The sequence below is a fragment of the Octopus sinensis genome, linkage group LG2 (assembly GCF_006345805.1).
Source record: "Octopus sinensis linkage group LG2, ASM634580v1, whole genome shotgun sequence".
NCBI classification, from domain to species: domain Eukaryota; kingdom Metazoa; phylum Mollusca; class Cephalopoda; order Octopoda; family Octopodidae; genus Octopus; species Octopus sinensis.
Genome location: NC_042998.1, coordinates 146,040,796 through 146,060,116, shown reverse-complemented (window position 1 = coordinate 146,060,116; position 19,321 = coordinate 146,040,796). Strand labels below are relative to the sequence as shown.

At 34.3% G+C, this 19,321-nt stretch overlaps 1 protein-coding gene across 13 annotated transcripts in view; it reads right to left on the bottom strand.

Annotated features, from left to right (window-relative positions):
* Window positions 1–19,321, bottom strand: part of LOC115231432 (calcium uptake protein 1, mitochondrial) — a 48,019-nt gene that overhangs the window by 20,994 nt on the left and 7,704 nt on the right. For 5 of the 13 annotated variants that reach the window (XM_036500073.1, XM_036500070.1, XM_029801456.2 and 2 more), the window contains exons 4-6: window positions 18,120–18,285; window positions 16,854–16,891; window positions 11,636–11,647 (exon numbers count right to left, since the gene is read on the bottom strand). In XM_036500073.1, coding sequence (XP_036355966.1) covers window positions 11,636–11,647; window positions 16,854–16,891; window positions 18,120–18,285 — 216 coding nt within the window. The remainder of the gene's footprint in view (window positions 1–11,635; window positions 11,648–16,853; window positions 16,892–18,119; window positions 18,286–19,321) is intronic. The other 8 variants (XM_036500077.1, XM_029801463.2, XM_036500083.1 and 5 more) reach the window with 2 other exon arrangements.

The window sequence follows — 19,321 nt, the reverse complement described above, 5'->3', positions numbered from 1 at the left end:
AAGAATCACATTACCAACATATCCATTCCAGTGATTGAAGGAGCTTTGAAGGACTGTGACTTGAAGGAGCTTTGCTGCTATTTCTAAGAAGTTGAGTGACCATATAGATGCTCCCTCATTGGCTCCTTTCTTTCAGAGAAGATTGTGTGTATGTATTCAGACATTGTTAATGTTTCTTGATTTTATAAAACATTAAAACCTGATAGAACCTTTGAAATACAAAATACTTCTCAAGAAATATTAGAAACAGAGCTAACAACCTGCAAGAATGGTTTATGTGTGAGTCACAAATATTTTACATACATTTCTCAAGTTGTTCAACTAAATAAGATACACACAAGAGGTAATGAAAAATACTTGGCCTTTTTTCGCAATTATGTACTTTTGGATTCAGTCCTGCTGTGTGGAACCTTGGGCAAGTGTCTTCAACTACAGCCCCAGACCGACCAAAGCCTTGTGAGTAGATATGGTTAGACAGATATTAAATGAAAGCCCTTCATATACATGTATATGTGTATTTATCTCCCACTACTGGTCGGCAATTGAAGACACCAATAGATTAAGAACCAGACCTAAAAATATGTACTGGGGTTGATTTGTTTGACTAAATCCTTCAAGGTGGTACCCCAGTATGGTCACAATTCAACAACTGAAATAAGTAGACATTTAAAAAAAACAGAAGCAAAGTTGAATTAAAAATTGGGAGAGGTAGGGAGAGCTTGGATATCAGCTATTTGGGATCCAAAAGAATAGGAGAGGGGAAAATAGAGAAATTTAAATCAAATAAAACAAGGTAAACTGTAAGAGTGTGTGTATGCTTCATTCATTGTCATCATTTAGTGTCCACTTTACCATGTTTGCATGGCAAGATGGAATTTGTAGAAGGCAGATTTTCTATGGTCAGATGCTCATCCTGTTGTCATCTTCACCTATTTTCAAGCAAGGTAATATTTCCCCATGGCCAGACATTTTTCATGGAAGGTTAGAAGCAAAACAACATGTCAAACCGTCCGACCCATACCAGTGTGGAGAGCAAACATTAAATGATGATGATGATGATATATATATATATATATATATATACATATATATACATACATAGCAGGCTTCTTAGATTCTGTCTAATAAATCCACTTAGAAGGCTTTAGTCAGCCACAGGCTATAGAAGATGTTTACCTAAGATGATGTGCAGTTGGGGCTGAACTTGAGATCACATGGTTGGGAAGCAAGCTTCTTAACCACACAGCTATGCCTGTGTGTATGTGTGTGCACACAGTATATGTGTATATATACACACAAATTGAAGCATACATCTGTTCACTGACAATAACACTTCAATTTTCATGGCAACAAATTTGTACCTTAACCCCATATAATGTTAGTGCAAATACAGATCATGTTGGCAGTAAGTTTTGAATGGTATCATATTATAGGAATGGAGATAAATGAAGGTAGAGAGGTTAGAAAAGTAAATCTGTACAAGTAGATTTGGCATTATGAAAAGTGCTAGTGTTTAAAGACATTCAATTGTACTTTTTATGTTCTATTTTGGGTTTTATCATTTTTAGTGCTCTAAACAGAATTTGAACTTGTAGGACCGCATGCAACACCAGCATTACTCAAACAACTGAAGAAAAACCACAAGGAAGATAACCCTGGCAGGTGAGATCAGCTCAAGGCAGTTGTGCTTCACAAAAGAAAGTAGGTGGACCTCTTCTGCAAGAGAAGTGTAATCCAGCCCTTGCTGCTCCATTCAGGCTAAAGGATGAACTGATCATGGCTCTGAGATATCTGCTGAAGATACAGAATGGTTCCCAACAATGTGATTACTTAGTCACCATTAAGTAAGACAAAAAGTTTGTAACACCTTGAAAAACGTCTGCAGGTTCTGCTTGGGACAAAGTACCTCTGATGTTTATTTCACAAAGCCTCAAAACCCTCCTGACAGGAAATGTGGCGAGGAAGAGAGCAAGAGGCTGTCACAAATGTTATGGATTGACATCAAAGAATGGACTGGAAACAAGAGCCTAGCTGATTGTATGTATGCAGCACAACACAGAGGGAACTGGAGAGTTTTTGGCAAGCTGACCCTTGGACACAGGAGGGCACTTGGCTGATGATGAATTTTACTTTATCTTACAAAGTTTTCTCAGTTATATTCCAGAGAGATAAACCAAATGAGATACATATTTGAAAAAGAGTTATGATCAGAATAGTTAAACTATTAATATAAATATTGAAATATTTCTCCCCCAACCCATCATACACTTTCATTATATCAATACAAATATAGTTTTAAAACTGAAAATGATTATTGTATTAGACTTCAGGGATTATTGTAGTGACTAAAGATTTTTATGTGTAAACATTGGGTTCCTGGGAGTTGAGAAATGACAAGAATTCAACATCATTGACTTATGGTATATAACATAGTGGTAACTGTACTGATCCCTTAGTAGATATGTAAATAGATGACATATGTATGTGTGTGTGTGTATGACAGAGGTAGATCAAGGAAGACATAACAAGTGATGTGGTCAGATCTGAGAATGTCAGGCCCAGATAAACTGACAAATAACTGACATGCATACAAGTAATGATGTATTGGAAACTAGTTTAGCCTCTGTTTGGAAATAAAATGCAATCATTAACCCTTTTGTTACCATATTTCTGTTGAAATACATTGTCTTTGTATCAATTAATTTTTAAAATAATGAAAATTTTAGTAAAAAAACTTATTTTAAAGTTAGAGTTTGGAACATAAATTAACATGAAATTTTGATGGAAGGTTTTAATTTAGATCACTTCATCAGTACCAAAAGGTGGCATTGGTATCAAAAGGGTTAAAGAAATAATGTTTAAGTGAGTAATGAAGGAAACATTAAATCATCATCATCATCGTTTAACGTCTGCTTTCCATGCTAGCATGGGTTTGACGGTTTGACTGAGGGCTGGCGAACCAGATGGCTGCATCAGGCTCCAGTCTTGATCTGGCAGAGTTTCTACAGCTGGATGCCCTTCTAACGCCAACCACTCCAAGAGTGTAGTGGGTGCTTTTACATGCCCACAAGCACAGGGGCCAGTCAGGCGGTACTGGCAACGACCTCGCTCGAATCTTTTTACACATGCCACTGGCACAGGTACCAGTAAGGCGATGCTTGAATGGTGCCTTTTACATGCCACCGGCACGGAAGCCAGTTAGCCGCTCTGGCAACGATCATACTCGGATAGTGCTCTTAGCACCCTACTAGCACAGGACACAAGTGCTAGTAAGGCGATGCTGGTAATGATCACACTCGAATGGTGCCTTTTATGTGCTTTTTTTGTCAACGATCCCGCTCGTATGGTGCTCTTTGCACCCCGCTAGCACGGATGCCTGTCATCGAATTTCACTTTGATTTTGATTTCACTTGCCTCAACAGGTCTTCACAAGCAGAGTTTAGTGTCCAAAGAAGGAAAAGGTACACATAAGTGGGCTGGTTACGTCCCTGGCATAGGCCACGAGTTTATGGTTTCATTTGGCTTGCCGGGTCTTCTCAAGCACAGCATATTTCCAAAGGTCTCGGTCACTAGTCATTTCCTTGGTGAGGCCTAAAGTTCGAAGGTCGTGCTTCACCACTTCATCCCAGATCTTCCTGGGTCTACCTCTTCCACAGGTTCCCTCAACTGCTAGGGTGTGGCACTTTTTCCCACAGCTATCCTCATCCATTCTCGCCACATGTCCATACCAGCACAGTCGTCTCTTTTGCACACCACATCTGATGCTTCTGAGGTCCAACTTTTCTCTCAAGGTAAATGATGGCATAAATTTTTTGATGATGGGACACCCCCACAAAACAAACAAACAAAAAAAAACTGCAGTATCAATCTTCATATAAGGTGACAGAATATTTAAGAGAGCTGATACCTGCTGACCTTGCAAAACAGGAAGTAAAAAAGCCTCTGGATGACTGCATCAATATGTAGTCATTGGTTGCAAAATGCGACTTAAAGATAATGAATGTCTCTAAGACAATGTGTGTGAAGGTGTATAATCCAGTGGTTAGGGTACTGCACTCATGATCACAAGATTGTGATTTTGATTCATGAACTGGACAGTGCATTCTTGTTATTTCACATAACTCCAGTCCATTTAGTGGTAAATGAGTAACCCTGTGATTGACAAGTATTCTGTTCGGGGGAGAATGTGGTGATCACATTCACTTATACAACATAGAAAGTGAGTCTTATGAGTCCTAAGGTTTGAGACAGTACTTACTATGACAATGGATGTGTTTCAATTGGAATCCGGGCTGAAAGAACACATTCCAAGCCATGACTATTTAGAAGGAACAACGTTGAAAAGTTCCTTGAAAATAATTAAGAAACAAAATTATCAAACCTTTGATATCCATTACCAGACCAGAATCATGTTATGTAGGAGAAGCACCAAACCTTAACTGATGTTACTATATATAACAATCAAATATTAAGAATAAGCCAGTCAATGAATACTTGCTAAATAAAGTTACAATTGCCGTTTGTGTATCAGACTTCATGTTTACACACTGTTAGAAAGCATGATGCTGTGGAGTTGTCTGAAATGAAATATTTTCATAAAAACCCAATATATATTAGAATGAGACAAACATTATCACTGCAGTGACTCACAAGAATGACAAATGCATTTTGCCTTTTTGAGGTCTATCAATGCCATGCACCTAAATTTCACCTGCTTAACCCTTTAGCATTTACACAGGCCATATCTGGCCAAAATATTCTGCATGTTTTTATGCTCTCACTGGCCAGGTCTATCTGCTCAAACCTATCCTACAATGTCACTCTAAAAATAAAGAATCACATCATCGAAATTTCAAAGCTCCAAGATAATGCATGATTAATTCAAAATGATGAGCATAAATAAGCATTCTATTTGACAGAATAATCTGAACGCTAAAAGGTTAAAAGAAATTTCAATTTTGATAGATAGAAAACAGTGAATATAACATTCAATAGTATTGCAGAAGCTTGCCAGGCTGTAAAAAAAAAAACTTTAGGTATATGCAGGTAAAACAGCATTAAATTAAAATATCTGTATCATACTAAATGTATACATACAGTTAGAAGGCCTGATACTGTGAAATTGTCTGATATAAAATCTTTTCACAGACTTGTGTTAAAAGCACAATATAATAGAGAGAAATCAACTTTGTTGCTGTAGCATTTTATGTTTCTTGAGGATTGTGAATGCCATGTACTTGATTGTCACTTGCTTAAATGAAATTCATGCTTCAATATATCGGAAACAGTGAATAAAACATTCACTAGAATTGCAGAAACCTTGCTGGGCTTTCTACAGTAGAAACTATATTTCCATCATGCAGGCTGCAAAAGAAAAACTGCCTTGGGTATGTATGTAATATTTGTAGAGTATCTACATTCACAGTAAAATAAATTATTCAACCTGTATCAAACTATTTTCTTACTTAGCGTCACCAATATCAAAAACATAAACTGTCCTCCTACCCCAATATAAACATAACATTTCACCTCTTCTTCAAGTGGCCACAACCAAAACAGGTCTCACAATGCCATACCAAGAATGTCTGTACCCTGTTAAAGACCCAAGGTAGTTATTCAATTTCATGTGTATTTCTGCCAATAACATCAATGTAACTAAGTGGATCTTTATCTTCTATTAGGGTGCCAAAGTGTTCAACATACAACATCTGATATGGAATGTTGTTCAGCATAATAACAGTGGTCAGCAAAGCCTACCTTGCATTGAACAGATAATAGAGGTGAGCAGAGTATATCAATAAATTTCTGCTTTGGTTTTGTGCTCCCATGAGAAGCCTAGTTCACATAACAAATGACGACGATGTTCCCTTATTAGTAGTCCTGTCTATCCAGTTTTTTTATGATTAGCATTTAGGATCAATATTTATTTTATATGTTTTGGATAAGATAAAATATAATAGTGTATATATATATATATATATATATATATATATATATATATATAAAATAGATTCAGGTCCATTCAGTATGTTTCACTTCTAATATATAAAATGTTCCCAGATGCCCAGACATTCCATCTAGACTAAGGTTTATTGCCAATTAATTTTCTTAGGTTTCTAAAACAATTTTAGACAATCCTGAATAGATAAGTTTCCAGAGGTTGGAGATGTACCCTGTCATTTTTAATTTACAATGTCACCAAAAGATTTGCATAGAATTTCATAGATATAACAGAAAAAAAAAAAGTAATCTTCAGTGATGTTCCAAGATACAACTTATGTATGCTCTGGGATGCATCATCAATGATGTTTCTGGGGTTTCAGGTCTTTCCTCATCAGACTCCCTTGCCTTGTTGATCCAACCAGAGTTGATCAAGTCCCAGTTTGCATCACAGTAGCAATGATCCACCAGTCTATCATCTTTATCAAAAGTCACCTAGTGGCTTTCTTTGCAGCTTTAGTAATGGAATTTATGGCTGCCTTCTTTGTTGCACCAGTAACTTTAAGCCTAGTCATAGCTTTACAGAATGAATGCCCCATGACACTCTGGCAGCCCACTTCAATTACTTTGCAACGTGTCTGCTAGCTCTGGTTTTTGCATTGCTCTACCAGCTCCCGGTATTTGGCAAACTTCCTTAGAATACATGGAAAAGAACAGAAGTGGTAAAAGCTTCTCTCAGGATACTGAACCTGCATGAAGGAGATGATAAATGACAGGATGAAGTGGCAAGACACTGTAGTGGAGAAGATTCATCCAACACTAAGTAAGCATAGAAAAAGAATGGATGAAAAAGGATGATGATACTTGAAAAATAATTAAGCTTTGCTAGCATTACTATTATATTAATATGACTCAACCATGGGGAAATATATATTTAAACAGCCTTGTACCTAGACAAAAGAAGTCAATTATTACTGTAACTAATAATTGTTTGGAAAATTATGTTTTCATTTAGAGATTGGTATAAACTGGTTGTTTTTGCTTGACATATTGGTACAGATTGAGATTTGGTTACTTTTGAACTTCACAAACCTTTATTGCAACTTACAATTCTCTTAAAGAAAAACAAGATGAGGTTAATAGATTTATGAAATCTTTCAGCTCTGTTTCAACTGCAAACCCTTTTCTGATAACATATAGTGATGTCTTACTGCATATCACTGAATAACAGCTATGTATTGCTTATTGATGAGGCAGAAGCAAAAATGCAGAATTTTAAAATACAAAAGCTCAGCTATGTCACACCAACATTTTAAAAAATATATTTTAATTTAATTTTGAAGACTTCATTTACATGTTAAAAAGAAAAGCAAAAGCAAGATAGAGATAAAACTTCATTAACTCAAAAATAAAAAGTAACTCCAGTTTAAGAGGAGGAAAAGAAAAATTAGTATTATGAAGAGAGTATTTCGATGTAAAAATCCACTCCAAAAAGACATGCAAATGTCAAAATTTGTAGACCTAGTAAAGCCATGTTAGTAAAAATTTTTTTAAAAAATGAAAAGCATTTTATGAATGAATGCAAAATATTTTTTAAAAGATTGAGATATGAATCTATGTGTAAAATATGGAATATATATATATATATATATATATATACACTGCAAATTTTAGAAGAAAGAGAAATAAAATGAAAAAAAATAAATTAAATACTATATTCATTATATGGAAAGTAAAATAATTGAATCTGAAAGTTTACTCTAAAATAGAAAATATTAAAAGTTTGTTTCATTCAGCAGACTTTTGGAGGGAACTGCAATAAGATAGATATTTCTTTTATACCAAGGTCCAGCTGCACATTGTTCTTTTTTTATATCAAAGATTTTGATATCAGCAACTAAGAAAACACTTGTGGTCCTATGTCCCACCACAGACAAAGAATATTAATAAAAATACTACTAATAACTTACAAACTAATATTTATATAATCTCAACATATCTTGTAGATATTTGGCCACAGATGGAATTAAAAAACAAAAAAAACAAAACAACCAATAACACATGAAAGGTTATTCAACGATTACTGGAAATATTTCAAACTATTCACTTGTTTACAAAATTTTTGAAGTAAAAAAAAATAAAAAACCTTAATTTTCAAGCTGATAAGCATAGATTAAGCAAAGGACTAAATACCAGATTTTCTTGACTTATGATGATGATGATGATTGTTCAGTCTTACTTATTCCAGACACTTAACGAACATGCTACACTATAACAGCGAATCTGATGCTTTAAAACAGCAGGTTTAAAATCCTGCAAAGGTTGTAAAACAAAACCAAGTGCCAGTATTATGTTACATTAAAGCCACTTGTTTATTCTGCTGTTCTTCATGACTGGTCAGCCTCCCATCCCTTATCTACCCCTCCATGTTCCTCAATCTCTACAGTTACTCTTCCCTACCTCTAATATTTATTACTCAACACTTGTTCTTATTGCCATCTCAGCTATTTCCCATATCTCATTCTTTCATACTGTAGCAAGCTCCAATTTACTTCTACTCACCCCATAGCTTGAGCAGTCACCCAGGCATCACATCAGCACTATTTTATCTCTTTCCAGCTTCACCCAATCACACTGACCTTCTCTTCTAAAATGTGAGTAGGCATGTTGTGAATCCTTTACAGCAAGAAAGATGTTCTACTCTGGACCCTTCTCTTATATTTTAACTCATCTCTTGGCATAAAGCTAGCTCTTTCCGAATTCATAGTCTTGAAAGCTGCATGGTGACCTCACTAGTGTTCATGTCATGATAAAAAAAAAAAGGAGAGCACAGAGCACGTGCAGTAAAGCATTTGGTATTAGGAATGGCATCCAATCCTAGAGACCATGTCAAAGCAGACAGTGAAGCAAGATGAAGTCCTTGGACCCATCAAATCCTGTCAAACCATCCAACACATGCCAGCATGTAACATGGATGTTAAATGATGATGAAAATGTCTATTCCTTTGCTCCTTATAAAAGACAGAAAGGGGTTCTGGTGATAGGGTAACATATCTCTATTGCTATGGTGTATGAACTGAGCCCGTTTATTACATTAGTTCCCTATGTTATGACATTAATGTCTCTCCTTGGGAAAGTGGACTTCACTCATGCCACAATCCACAATCAATACATCATTTCAGTGAATTTTGCTCAATAAGGCTCAAGCACCAATGTGACATTCAGAAAACCTGCCCACAAACATGGGTATTGGAAGTGATCAGCCATCTGTGAAATATTTGGTAAAAACCTTCACCAAATCTATAGATTGAAATGTGATATAGCATATATTAGAGCTGAGAGGTATGTAGAAAACTGTTGTTCTAATGTATTAAGTTTTAGTGCTTAGTTTTGAGTTCAAATTCTAAAGGTGATTGAAAATCCCTTTTCTAAGAAAATTGGCATTTGTCTGAAGAAAAACATATCCACCCTGGGGTACATAGAATGAGATTTTATAGAAGGAAACTTAATTACTAAACTCAACATTTTAGTTAACAACACAAGCCAAATTTATGCTCATTGAATGTATGCACATATACATACACATGAATGTGCTGGCATGCATAGGAGTATGCACAAATGACAAAGTTTTTCAATCAAGTCAAACTTGAATTTAAAAATCACTCAATCCAAAATAACTTTGTCATGAAATGCTGCTTCATTTAATAGTTATTTTTTTATTGTATAAAGCTTCTTAAGAGAAGAGACCACTCAGTCGATAAACATGGAAACAAACACTAAATTAATTAATGATCTGTAATCCACTGGGTCATCGAGATATTTGTTAAGGACTCTAAAGACTTCAATCTTCATGCTAGTGATTACTCTTTAATTTGCAGGTATAAAAACCTAGAATTTTTATACTGCTAAATAACAAATTGTGGGGTTGATGACTTTCCAAAGGTTCTTAGTGAGAGTACAACAAAGTGAAAATAACTCCAGCAGGAAAGTGAAACTGTGGCCATGAATTTGGGTTTCCATGAGCCACCTACATTTTGATACCATTTTTGTTAAACAAAATATTACATCCATCACCACCTCACTACTACTAAGCAGTTATAAGAGATCAGAAAGCTCTATTTAATGTGAGATATATATATATATATATATTATATATATATATATATATATAATATATATATATATATATCGGTGAGCACATATTCACTTCCTGTCCCAGGTAGACATATTCCTTTACCTCCTCTATTTCATCACTGCCAATCACCATTCAACCTGTTGGTACGTTGTCTGACTGTATGAACTTCGTTTTCATGCGGTTCATCTTGAGACCTACTGCAGAGCTTTTGATGTCGAGCTCTGTCAGCATGGTCTTAAGCTGATCCATGGACCTGTGCAGTTGTCGAGTGGAAAGCCTCCACGACGGTAGAGTTATGATTTCAGGAGTGCGATTGGGATTAAGTGGATGAGAAAGGCGCAATCCAGCGGGCTGTGACCAGCAGTGTCAAATGGACACCTGATGGACTGGTCGGTCAAGGTGATCAAGGTGATATATATATATATATATATATATTTCTGCATTAGATGAAGAAATGGTAACAAGTGAAAATTCTATAAATAATAATAATTATAAGCTTTAAGCTTATAAGTGTTTATAGTATATTGTTTAAAGAAAATAGTCTAATAATGGGGCATATATTTTTTCTGTTGAGGGCTTATATGCCCCAATATTTGACTACTTTCTTTAGCATGGTGAATACTTATAAGCTTAAAGCTTATAATTATTATTATTTAAGAATATATATATAAACTTTAAATGAGACCAAGGGACTATTAGTTGTGTAGTTTAATGAGCAACTATTTGGATGACAACAACATGATGATGAAAGGGTATTGGAGAAAGTTTGAAACTGTAGATTGATGAACTTATGTTTACTGCAGTCAAATCAATCAATATCTCACAGTTCATAAGTTCAAATCCCTCTAGGTTGAATATAATTTCATCCAGCTGAAGTTTATGAAAAATAAACTTGACATTATTACCTCTCTATGAAAATATACCCCAGCCACCCCTAAAATATTTCATCAAAAGAAATCATTATCATCATAGTCATTTACTGAAATGAATGTTGTATAAAATCATTGCTTTAATAAGATTCCTTTAAAAATAGGGGTGGGCAGGTCAAACAGAAAAAAACTTGTGTGGCGAAATATCTATAATAGTGCCGCAGGCAATGAAAATACTACGGAGAATGCAAAAATAAAAAAAAGTAACACTGATTTCTGATACAAGTGATGATTAAGAAAGAACTATTAACATTGGTTCTGTTGTTTTTCTTACATGGCAACAGGTTTGACTAAGTGCAAAAACCAGATTGTAAACAACAGTTAGGAAAAAAAATAATAAATATAATAATATGCAAACTCATTTGAACAGAGTGAATGGGCAAAAATGTAGAAATGAAAATAGTCTTAATGAATTCTGTCTTCCTTGCGTAGAAGACAAGAATTAATCATGAGAAAGGCATTCCACTGATTCTAGAACACAAATGTATGTATCAAGACCAAAAATTGTTAACTGTCAGTAGGATCAATAGAGAAAGAGACAGAGATAGAAAGAGAGAAACAGAGAGAGAAAGAAAGAAGAGGGGTGGAGGGGGAAAAGGTAAAGAGATATTAAAAGGGACACTAAACTCACCAATGAATCCTTCTAAAGGCAAAAAGAGATGAAATAAATAACAAAATTTTGCTATTTATTTTTGGAAGGAAAAGGTTAAGAAAAGAAAAAAACAAAACGCAAAACAGTTTCATATTATATATAAAGAGAAGGAAAATGTTCACATTATGTATAAAAAAAGAAACAAAGAACGCAAGAGAATTAAGGATAACTGAAACTTATATATATAAATATATATAAAAAAAAGCTTCATTCCAACTGCAATTAGAGAATATAAAATGGTTGAAAGAAAACAAAAACTACAACACTACATATTTATTTGAATCTAGAACACATACATTCTATAATAGCCATACAAATATAAATATACAGTCATAGTGACAGAATTGTTAAACAAACAGTATTAGACTAATATACAGAACAAGTGAACTATATTGATAATAACCTATCTATTCATTCTCAATATGTTCTGTCAGATTTGCATGTGACTATCTGGTGCATGTCATGAAATAGTCTGAATTTTCTAACAAAGCAGAGTTGATACAATTGTGCTACCAGCAAACCAACTGAACTTACCATTTGTAAACAAGAGACAATGAAACAAGATAGCATAAATTGAGAAAAATATACTGAACTAAAATTGTCAATTACTTCAAAGTGTTGTCCTTTCCTTGTTTCATGATGAATGAGTTTCACAAAGCAAAAGGTAGTTTCATAAAAGTGTTTGTGTTGTTTGTATGTGGTAACAAGATAGTATACAGTATGTGTAGTGTGTGATGATGGAAGAAACAAGTAAATCAACTGGGCAAAGAAATTTAAATATTCAAATATCAACAGTTAGAAAAAAAAATGTGTATTGAGAAATAACTTAGTAAGATATAGGTTCCCATAAAACCACATGCCATAGGAATAACACTGTGTATATATTTAAACTACTATCCACATAGAGAATTGATGTCTAAGCATCAAAGGATAAATCCACAGTAATTAATATCTCAATTCATGACAGGTCATTGAACTCCAGCTCATTATTACAGTAAATCCAACTGGGACTGACTTGTGTGTATTTACATAATCTGCTAAAAAGATCTTTGAAAGCAACATATTTGGCTAAAAAGTAATAAACTTCACATTGTTCAAACTATATTTATATATAGTTAGAGTATGAACTGCAGGTAAAATTTATGCTTTTCTGTTAAATATCTATAGTTTGCAGATTATTAAATAAGTTTAAACACAGTCCAATATCACAGTCATCGAATTTGATTTTGTTATATTTTTAGTTTACATGGAAAGTATAAATACAAGTTGCTCACAAGATGACACAATGCTAAATATTTTTTTTAATTAATGATTATAAAATTAAGCAAAATAAAAAACAAAACATTCTGAAATTAGTAAGTGACTAAGTAATTGCTACATCTTTCTTTATACTCTTTTGTTGACATTTAAAAATTATACAAGTAGACCTGCATTAACTGATTAAGTGTTGAATATCAATCCAAAATTGGTTTATATATATTCCTTTTTTCTTTGTTAGTATTGTGCTGTATTAATAGTAAAGTACATTGTTCTAGCTGGTTCAGTCTATTTGGCTGCAAATAGGTACTATGAATAAGTATAACCCAAACTGCCAACAACTGAAATAGTGTAAAATGAACAAGTGACTTCTGTTTTTAACTTAATAATAATTCAAGCTTATTAATACTAGAGGTGTGGTTCTTTAGAAGAATGCTGAAATTATTCTACATAGAGTGACAAATATCAGGGGCCTTGGATGAGCAAAGATAAGTAAGAAGTTTCTCAACAATATATGGAGGAGACAACAGGCTAAGTCTGTGGAAATGAAATAAGAAGAAAAAACATCAAGCACTGAGTAACAACTGAGACACTGACAAGGAAGAAGAAGCCAGGAAAATCAGAGATACTTGACAGCCTTAGCATCTGGTTTTAGAAAGACCAGCCCAATAATGTGCTAATTTTGCTGACATGATGGCATGAATGTCCATGATTGACAATACCTGTAGGTATGATATATGAGAGAGAGAGAGAGAAAGAAAGGAATTCATCTGAGTCTTCCAGTGGAACAAGATTAGGCAAAAGAAAACAACAGTATATTCTCTTCAAGAGGATCCTGAAAGTGCTACACTCACAAGGATTTTAATCACTACAAAAAACACCTTAAACAACAAAAAGTTGATAAGAGAAACAACAACACAGCTATATAATATATTGATTTATGTTTAATTTGTAAATTGTAAATAAATTATTTTGTAGATTATTAAAATGAACAGAAAAACTGTTTTAAAAAAATTAAAATTTAATCCTAAGGTATAAATATACATTAAAACTATTTCCATATTTCAGTTAATTAACAGTTAATTACTGTTAAACACAATTTGTTTTCACTATTGATAATGGATCAATACTGATTGTAATAGAGAGATCCTCACTAGAATTTAATATAAAAGTAAAATTTTAATGAATTTTTAATGAAATACATGTGTAAATTACACAGCTTCTTTCACCAAATAAACTTCACAGGTAGTATATTACAAATGTATATCAAATGGGTGTGTGTATATAGTGTAAATTAATTCATATTTAACTCAGAAGAGTATATAAACATAAGTGCAACAGGAATATAAAATAAGTAATTTCATATAAATATAGTGCTGTGTGAAGTATAAAGCTCACATGTGTATTATAGAGACAAACATAACTGAGAAATACCAAGCTTTTACTTAATGACAAAGTACCACATTCAAAGCTGTGGGTTTGATAGGTTGATGTTAATGCATGAGAATAGACCAAAAGTTATTTTCATATGATTTTAAGTTGAGAAAACAACAACAATAACGAAAAAATTAACCAAACAATAACTAAAAATGATATAACATTTAACATCAAATGAAATAAAGATTATTTTAACTGAGCTGGAATCAAAAAGCACAATGTAAATTTAAAACAAGAAGAATGACAAAACCTTACATTATTAAAACAAAAAGATACAAATCCATTAATTTACCTGGGTAAATGAATATCATGTCAACAAAGACATAACTTCAATACATACATATACACACTTATAAGATACATTACACAATATAAATCAATACTTATGTCAATAAAAGAAAATTATCTCTATAAAAATTGTTGATATAGTGTAAATTTTGATTGATAATATTATCAATGTTACAACTAAACTATTATCCATTTAATATATATTAACAGCTTCCTCAGTTTATTCCAGAGAGACACCTGCTCTACCCAACCTCTACTTATCCACTTAACACTTATTCATCATTATACTCACCTTCTTACCCAGACTCCAACACTCACTCTACTATACAATCTCACACTCCTGGATCTACTGCTCCAATTCATTTCTACTCACCTTGTACCTCATCCTTATCTATTTTATCTCTTTTCCATTCCACAATGATCACCCCCTCCACCCTCTCTTCTGAAATGTGTTTAGCTACGTGATTCCTTAACAGCAAGAAACCTGTTCTGCTCCCTTCTCTCATTCTTTAACCACCCCAATACTTCATCTCTTAGCATAAAGCCAACTCTCATGGTGTTTATAGTTTTGCAGGCTGCATGGCAACCTTGCTAGTGCTAGTGACATGCAAAACAGCACCGTCATCAAAAGGGCATCCAGCCATAGAAACCATGCCAAAGTAAACATTGGAGCATGAAGTGGTCCTTGAACCTGCTGGATCATGTCAAACAGTTCAACCCATGCCAGTATGGAACATGGATGTTAAATAATGAGATATTAAATATATGACAGACGGAAACATAAAAATCTATGCAATACACATAACACAGATCAAGTGTATGCTATACTTTTATGCTTTGAGCAAGTACATGTGTACAATGAATGTAGCTTTGGTTTACATTGCTGTCTTGACTGGTTTTCTTCTCTTTTATCCCTTTCCAATGAATTGTGTAACCGAGTACAGTATACAATCATCATCATCATTTAGCGTCCGTTTTCCATGCTAGCATGGGTTGGACGGTTCTACTGGGGTCTGTGAAGCCAGAAGGCTTCATCAGGCCCAGTCAAATCTGGCAGTGTTTCTACGGCTGGATGCCCTTCCTAACGCCAACCACTCCGTGAGTGTAGTGGGTGCTTTTTACGTGCCACCCGCACTGGTGCCAGACAGAGCTGGCAAACGGCTACGAACGGATGGTGCTTTTTATGTGCCACCGGCACGAGGGCCAGGCGAGGCTGGCAACGGTCGCGAAACGGAAAGTTCTCTTACATGCCACCGGCACTGGTAACACATCTGCAATTTCCATTGATCGATTTCCATTGATCGATTTCGATTCTGATCCTCACTTGCCTCAATGGGTCTTCACAAGCAGAGTTTCGACATGCCACCGGCACTGGTAGCACATCCGCAATTTCCATTGATCGATTTCGATTCTGATCCTCACTTGCCTCAACACGTCTTCACAAGTAGAGCTTTGTGTCCCAAGAAGGGAAGGTATGCATACGTAGGCTGGCTCCATCCCATGTAGAAGGCCACGGGTTGTGGACTCACTTGTCCTGCCGGGTCTTCTCGCGCACAGCACACTTCCAGAGGTCTCGGTCTCTAGTCATTTCCTCAGTGAGACCTAAAGTTCGAAGGTCGTGCTTCATACTCATTATTATATTATTAATGTAGAAAAACAAACCCCTTCAAAATAATGCATTACTTATCTACAACATAAAAAATATTAAACAGACATATGACATACACTGCTTTTTTTCCAGCAGCATATATGTATCTTAGTGTTTATATACATACACACACACATCCGATCATCCTTTCTCTCCACCCACTATTGTTTGTGTCTATACATGGGACTTTAAGTATTGCCTGATGGTTTAGTCAGGGATTGAATAAATTGTCTCATGAAACTTGAAGTTTCAGTCAAGCACAAATTCTATAAAGAATTTGATGCTACTTTCAGGAGGGAATCCCTGTCACCAGTAAATACTCCCTTGTTATTCTTAAACTTACTTTAAAATAATAACATCAATTTAATGTATATACATACATACAAATACATAACTACATGTATATATGTGTGTATTTTCAAGAAAGAAATGCTTACTTAAGAAACAAACAAAATAGAAAAAACCCAAAAACATAGTAAAATGGAACAAAAAGATGACATGATACAAATTTCAAGACAACCCAGATAAATAAAATCAAATTGATAAAAGAACATAAACGCAACTTACCTTAGGATCAAATTTACGAAACTGATCTAAACCAAGACCTGAAAAAAAATGAAGTTATTATGAGCTACAAGGACAAGTCTTTGAAACCTAATAAAAAAAGGAAGCAAAAAAGTAAATCTAAATAAAACTACATGTACTCATATGTATACACATATATCTTCCTTTTATATATTATATATATATATATATATATATATATATGCAAATAATAATAATAATTGTGTACAGTGCTCAGGTGCACTACAACTCATCTAAAGTGTATATATAATCAGGTGTAGTTTCAGCGGATTTCGGAAAGCATGAGGGCCTTAAAGGATGCAGTGTCATGGCAGTCAACAACTGACGCAGGCAGTTTATTCCATGCTTCAGCAACTCTGAGCGTGAAAAAATGCACACACATATATATGTATATACAAATATTTATATACACACACGATTCTATTTCACTTTTTATTAGTCAGTTGGTTAAGTAATGAACCACTTGACTAACTGATTGTTTGATTTGGTCAATCAATCAGCTGGGTTTATCAAAGCTCTTTCATTGCCATTCATTGACCTCATTAATAGCATGCACTGGCAGACCTGAAGTAGGGTAGGTATGTCATTGAAAAGTCTGCAAATGGAAACAAACAACATTGATTGTATGTTGCTGATGCTTGTTTATAACCATCATCTGATGAGAGAGACAAAATAATGTTAATAATAATAATAATGGTTCAAATTTTGGCACAAGGCCAACAATTTCAGAGAAGGGGGCTAGTCAATTACCTTGACCCCAATGCTCAACTGGTACTTATTTTATTCACTTGAAAGGTTGAAAGGCAAAGTTGACGTTGGTGGAATTTGAACTCAGAATATAAAGATAGATGAAATGCTGCAAAGCATTTTTCCCAGTGCAGTAATGATTCAGCCAGCTTGTCAATAATAATAATAACGATAATGATAATAATAACAATAATGATAGTAATAATAATGATAATGATAATAATAATAACAATAATAATAATAATAACAATCTTTTCTACTCTAGGGACAAGGCCTGAAATATTTTTTAGAGGGGGCGTTGATCACATCAACTCCAATCTGCAACTGGTACTTAATTTATCGACCCCGAAAGGATGAAAAGCAAAGTCGACCTTGGCGGAATTTGAACTCAGAATGTAAAGACAGACGAAATACTGCTAAGCATTTCGCCTGGCGTGCTAACGTTTCTGCCAGCTTGCCGCCTTAATAATAATGATAATAATAACAACAAAACCACCTTACCATCAGGTTGTTTCACTCCTGGAGTTATGGAGCGTACAAAATCAGCAGGTGTCATACAAATTTCATATTCACTTGTTTCGGAATTAAGTACTTTCAAGGTGGCAAAATAACGGAATATTTTGTCTGGAGTAGAATATGCTCGAATTCTGTTTTCATATTCGACAATCTGGAAAGAAAGAATAATAAAATATACGCAGTGTCTGAGAAGAAGTTACTTTTGGTAGGTTTGGAATAAAATTAGGATTCAGCTCACTTAGAAATTTCAATCTCTTGATTGCAAATTATTGCAAACATTAGTCTAACATTCTTGAAAAGGTACTCTGAGGTTCTTAACTAGGCAGAATCTTTATTGGCTAAGATCAACATATACTTTCTAAAGGAATTTATTTCATTTGAGAATAATCATCAACAACATTTAATGTCCATTTTCCATACTGGCATGGGTTAGACAAGATCTGATTAGCCTCAGGATTGCAGAAAACTCCAATGTCAGCTTTGGTAAGGACTCTACAACTGGATGTCTTTCTTAATGCCAACCACTTTACAGTGTATACCGGGTGCTTTTTGTCATGACAAGTAACTTGCAAAACAAGAAAAGCCTAAGTCTCAACTGGGAATGAGTGTAGGTTTATTTGAGAGAACAGGGGAGGTGGCTTTATGCCTGGTGTCGGGAGCTAAAGTACAATAGAGTGACAAGCACAAGTGTCTTGCTATAGGAGAAACATTGCTACACTGCACTGTCTAAACCTTGTGAGACAGATAAATCTCCAATAAACCAAAAATGAAGTGAAAAAAATGAAATAAAGAAACAACAGTTGATTGTATTTGACTTGTACACCTGACAAAGGAAGTAATCCTTTCCATAAAAAAAAAAAAAAAAAAAAGGGACCTTAATCTCTTTGTTACCAACCTACCTCAAAATATGATACAAACTTCATGCACAAAGTAATCTAAATCAAAACCTTCCATCAAATTTTCATGTTAATGTTCCGAAAACCAGCTTAATAATTATGACATGGTTACTTTACTAAATTCTTCATTATTTCTAAAATTAATTGAAACAAAGGTAGTATGTATTTCAACAGAAATATAACAAATGGGTTAACCTGAAAGGTCATATCCTTTGGTAATAATGCTAGCCAGCCTCTAGGCTCAAGTAAATCCTATTAAACATGGAGATGCAGTTTTTAGCAAGCACTGAC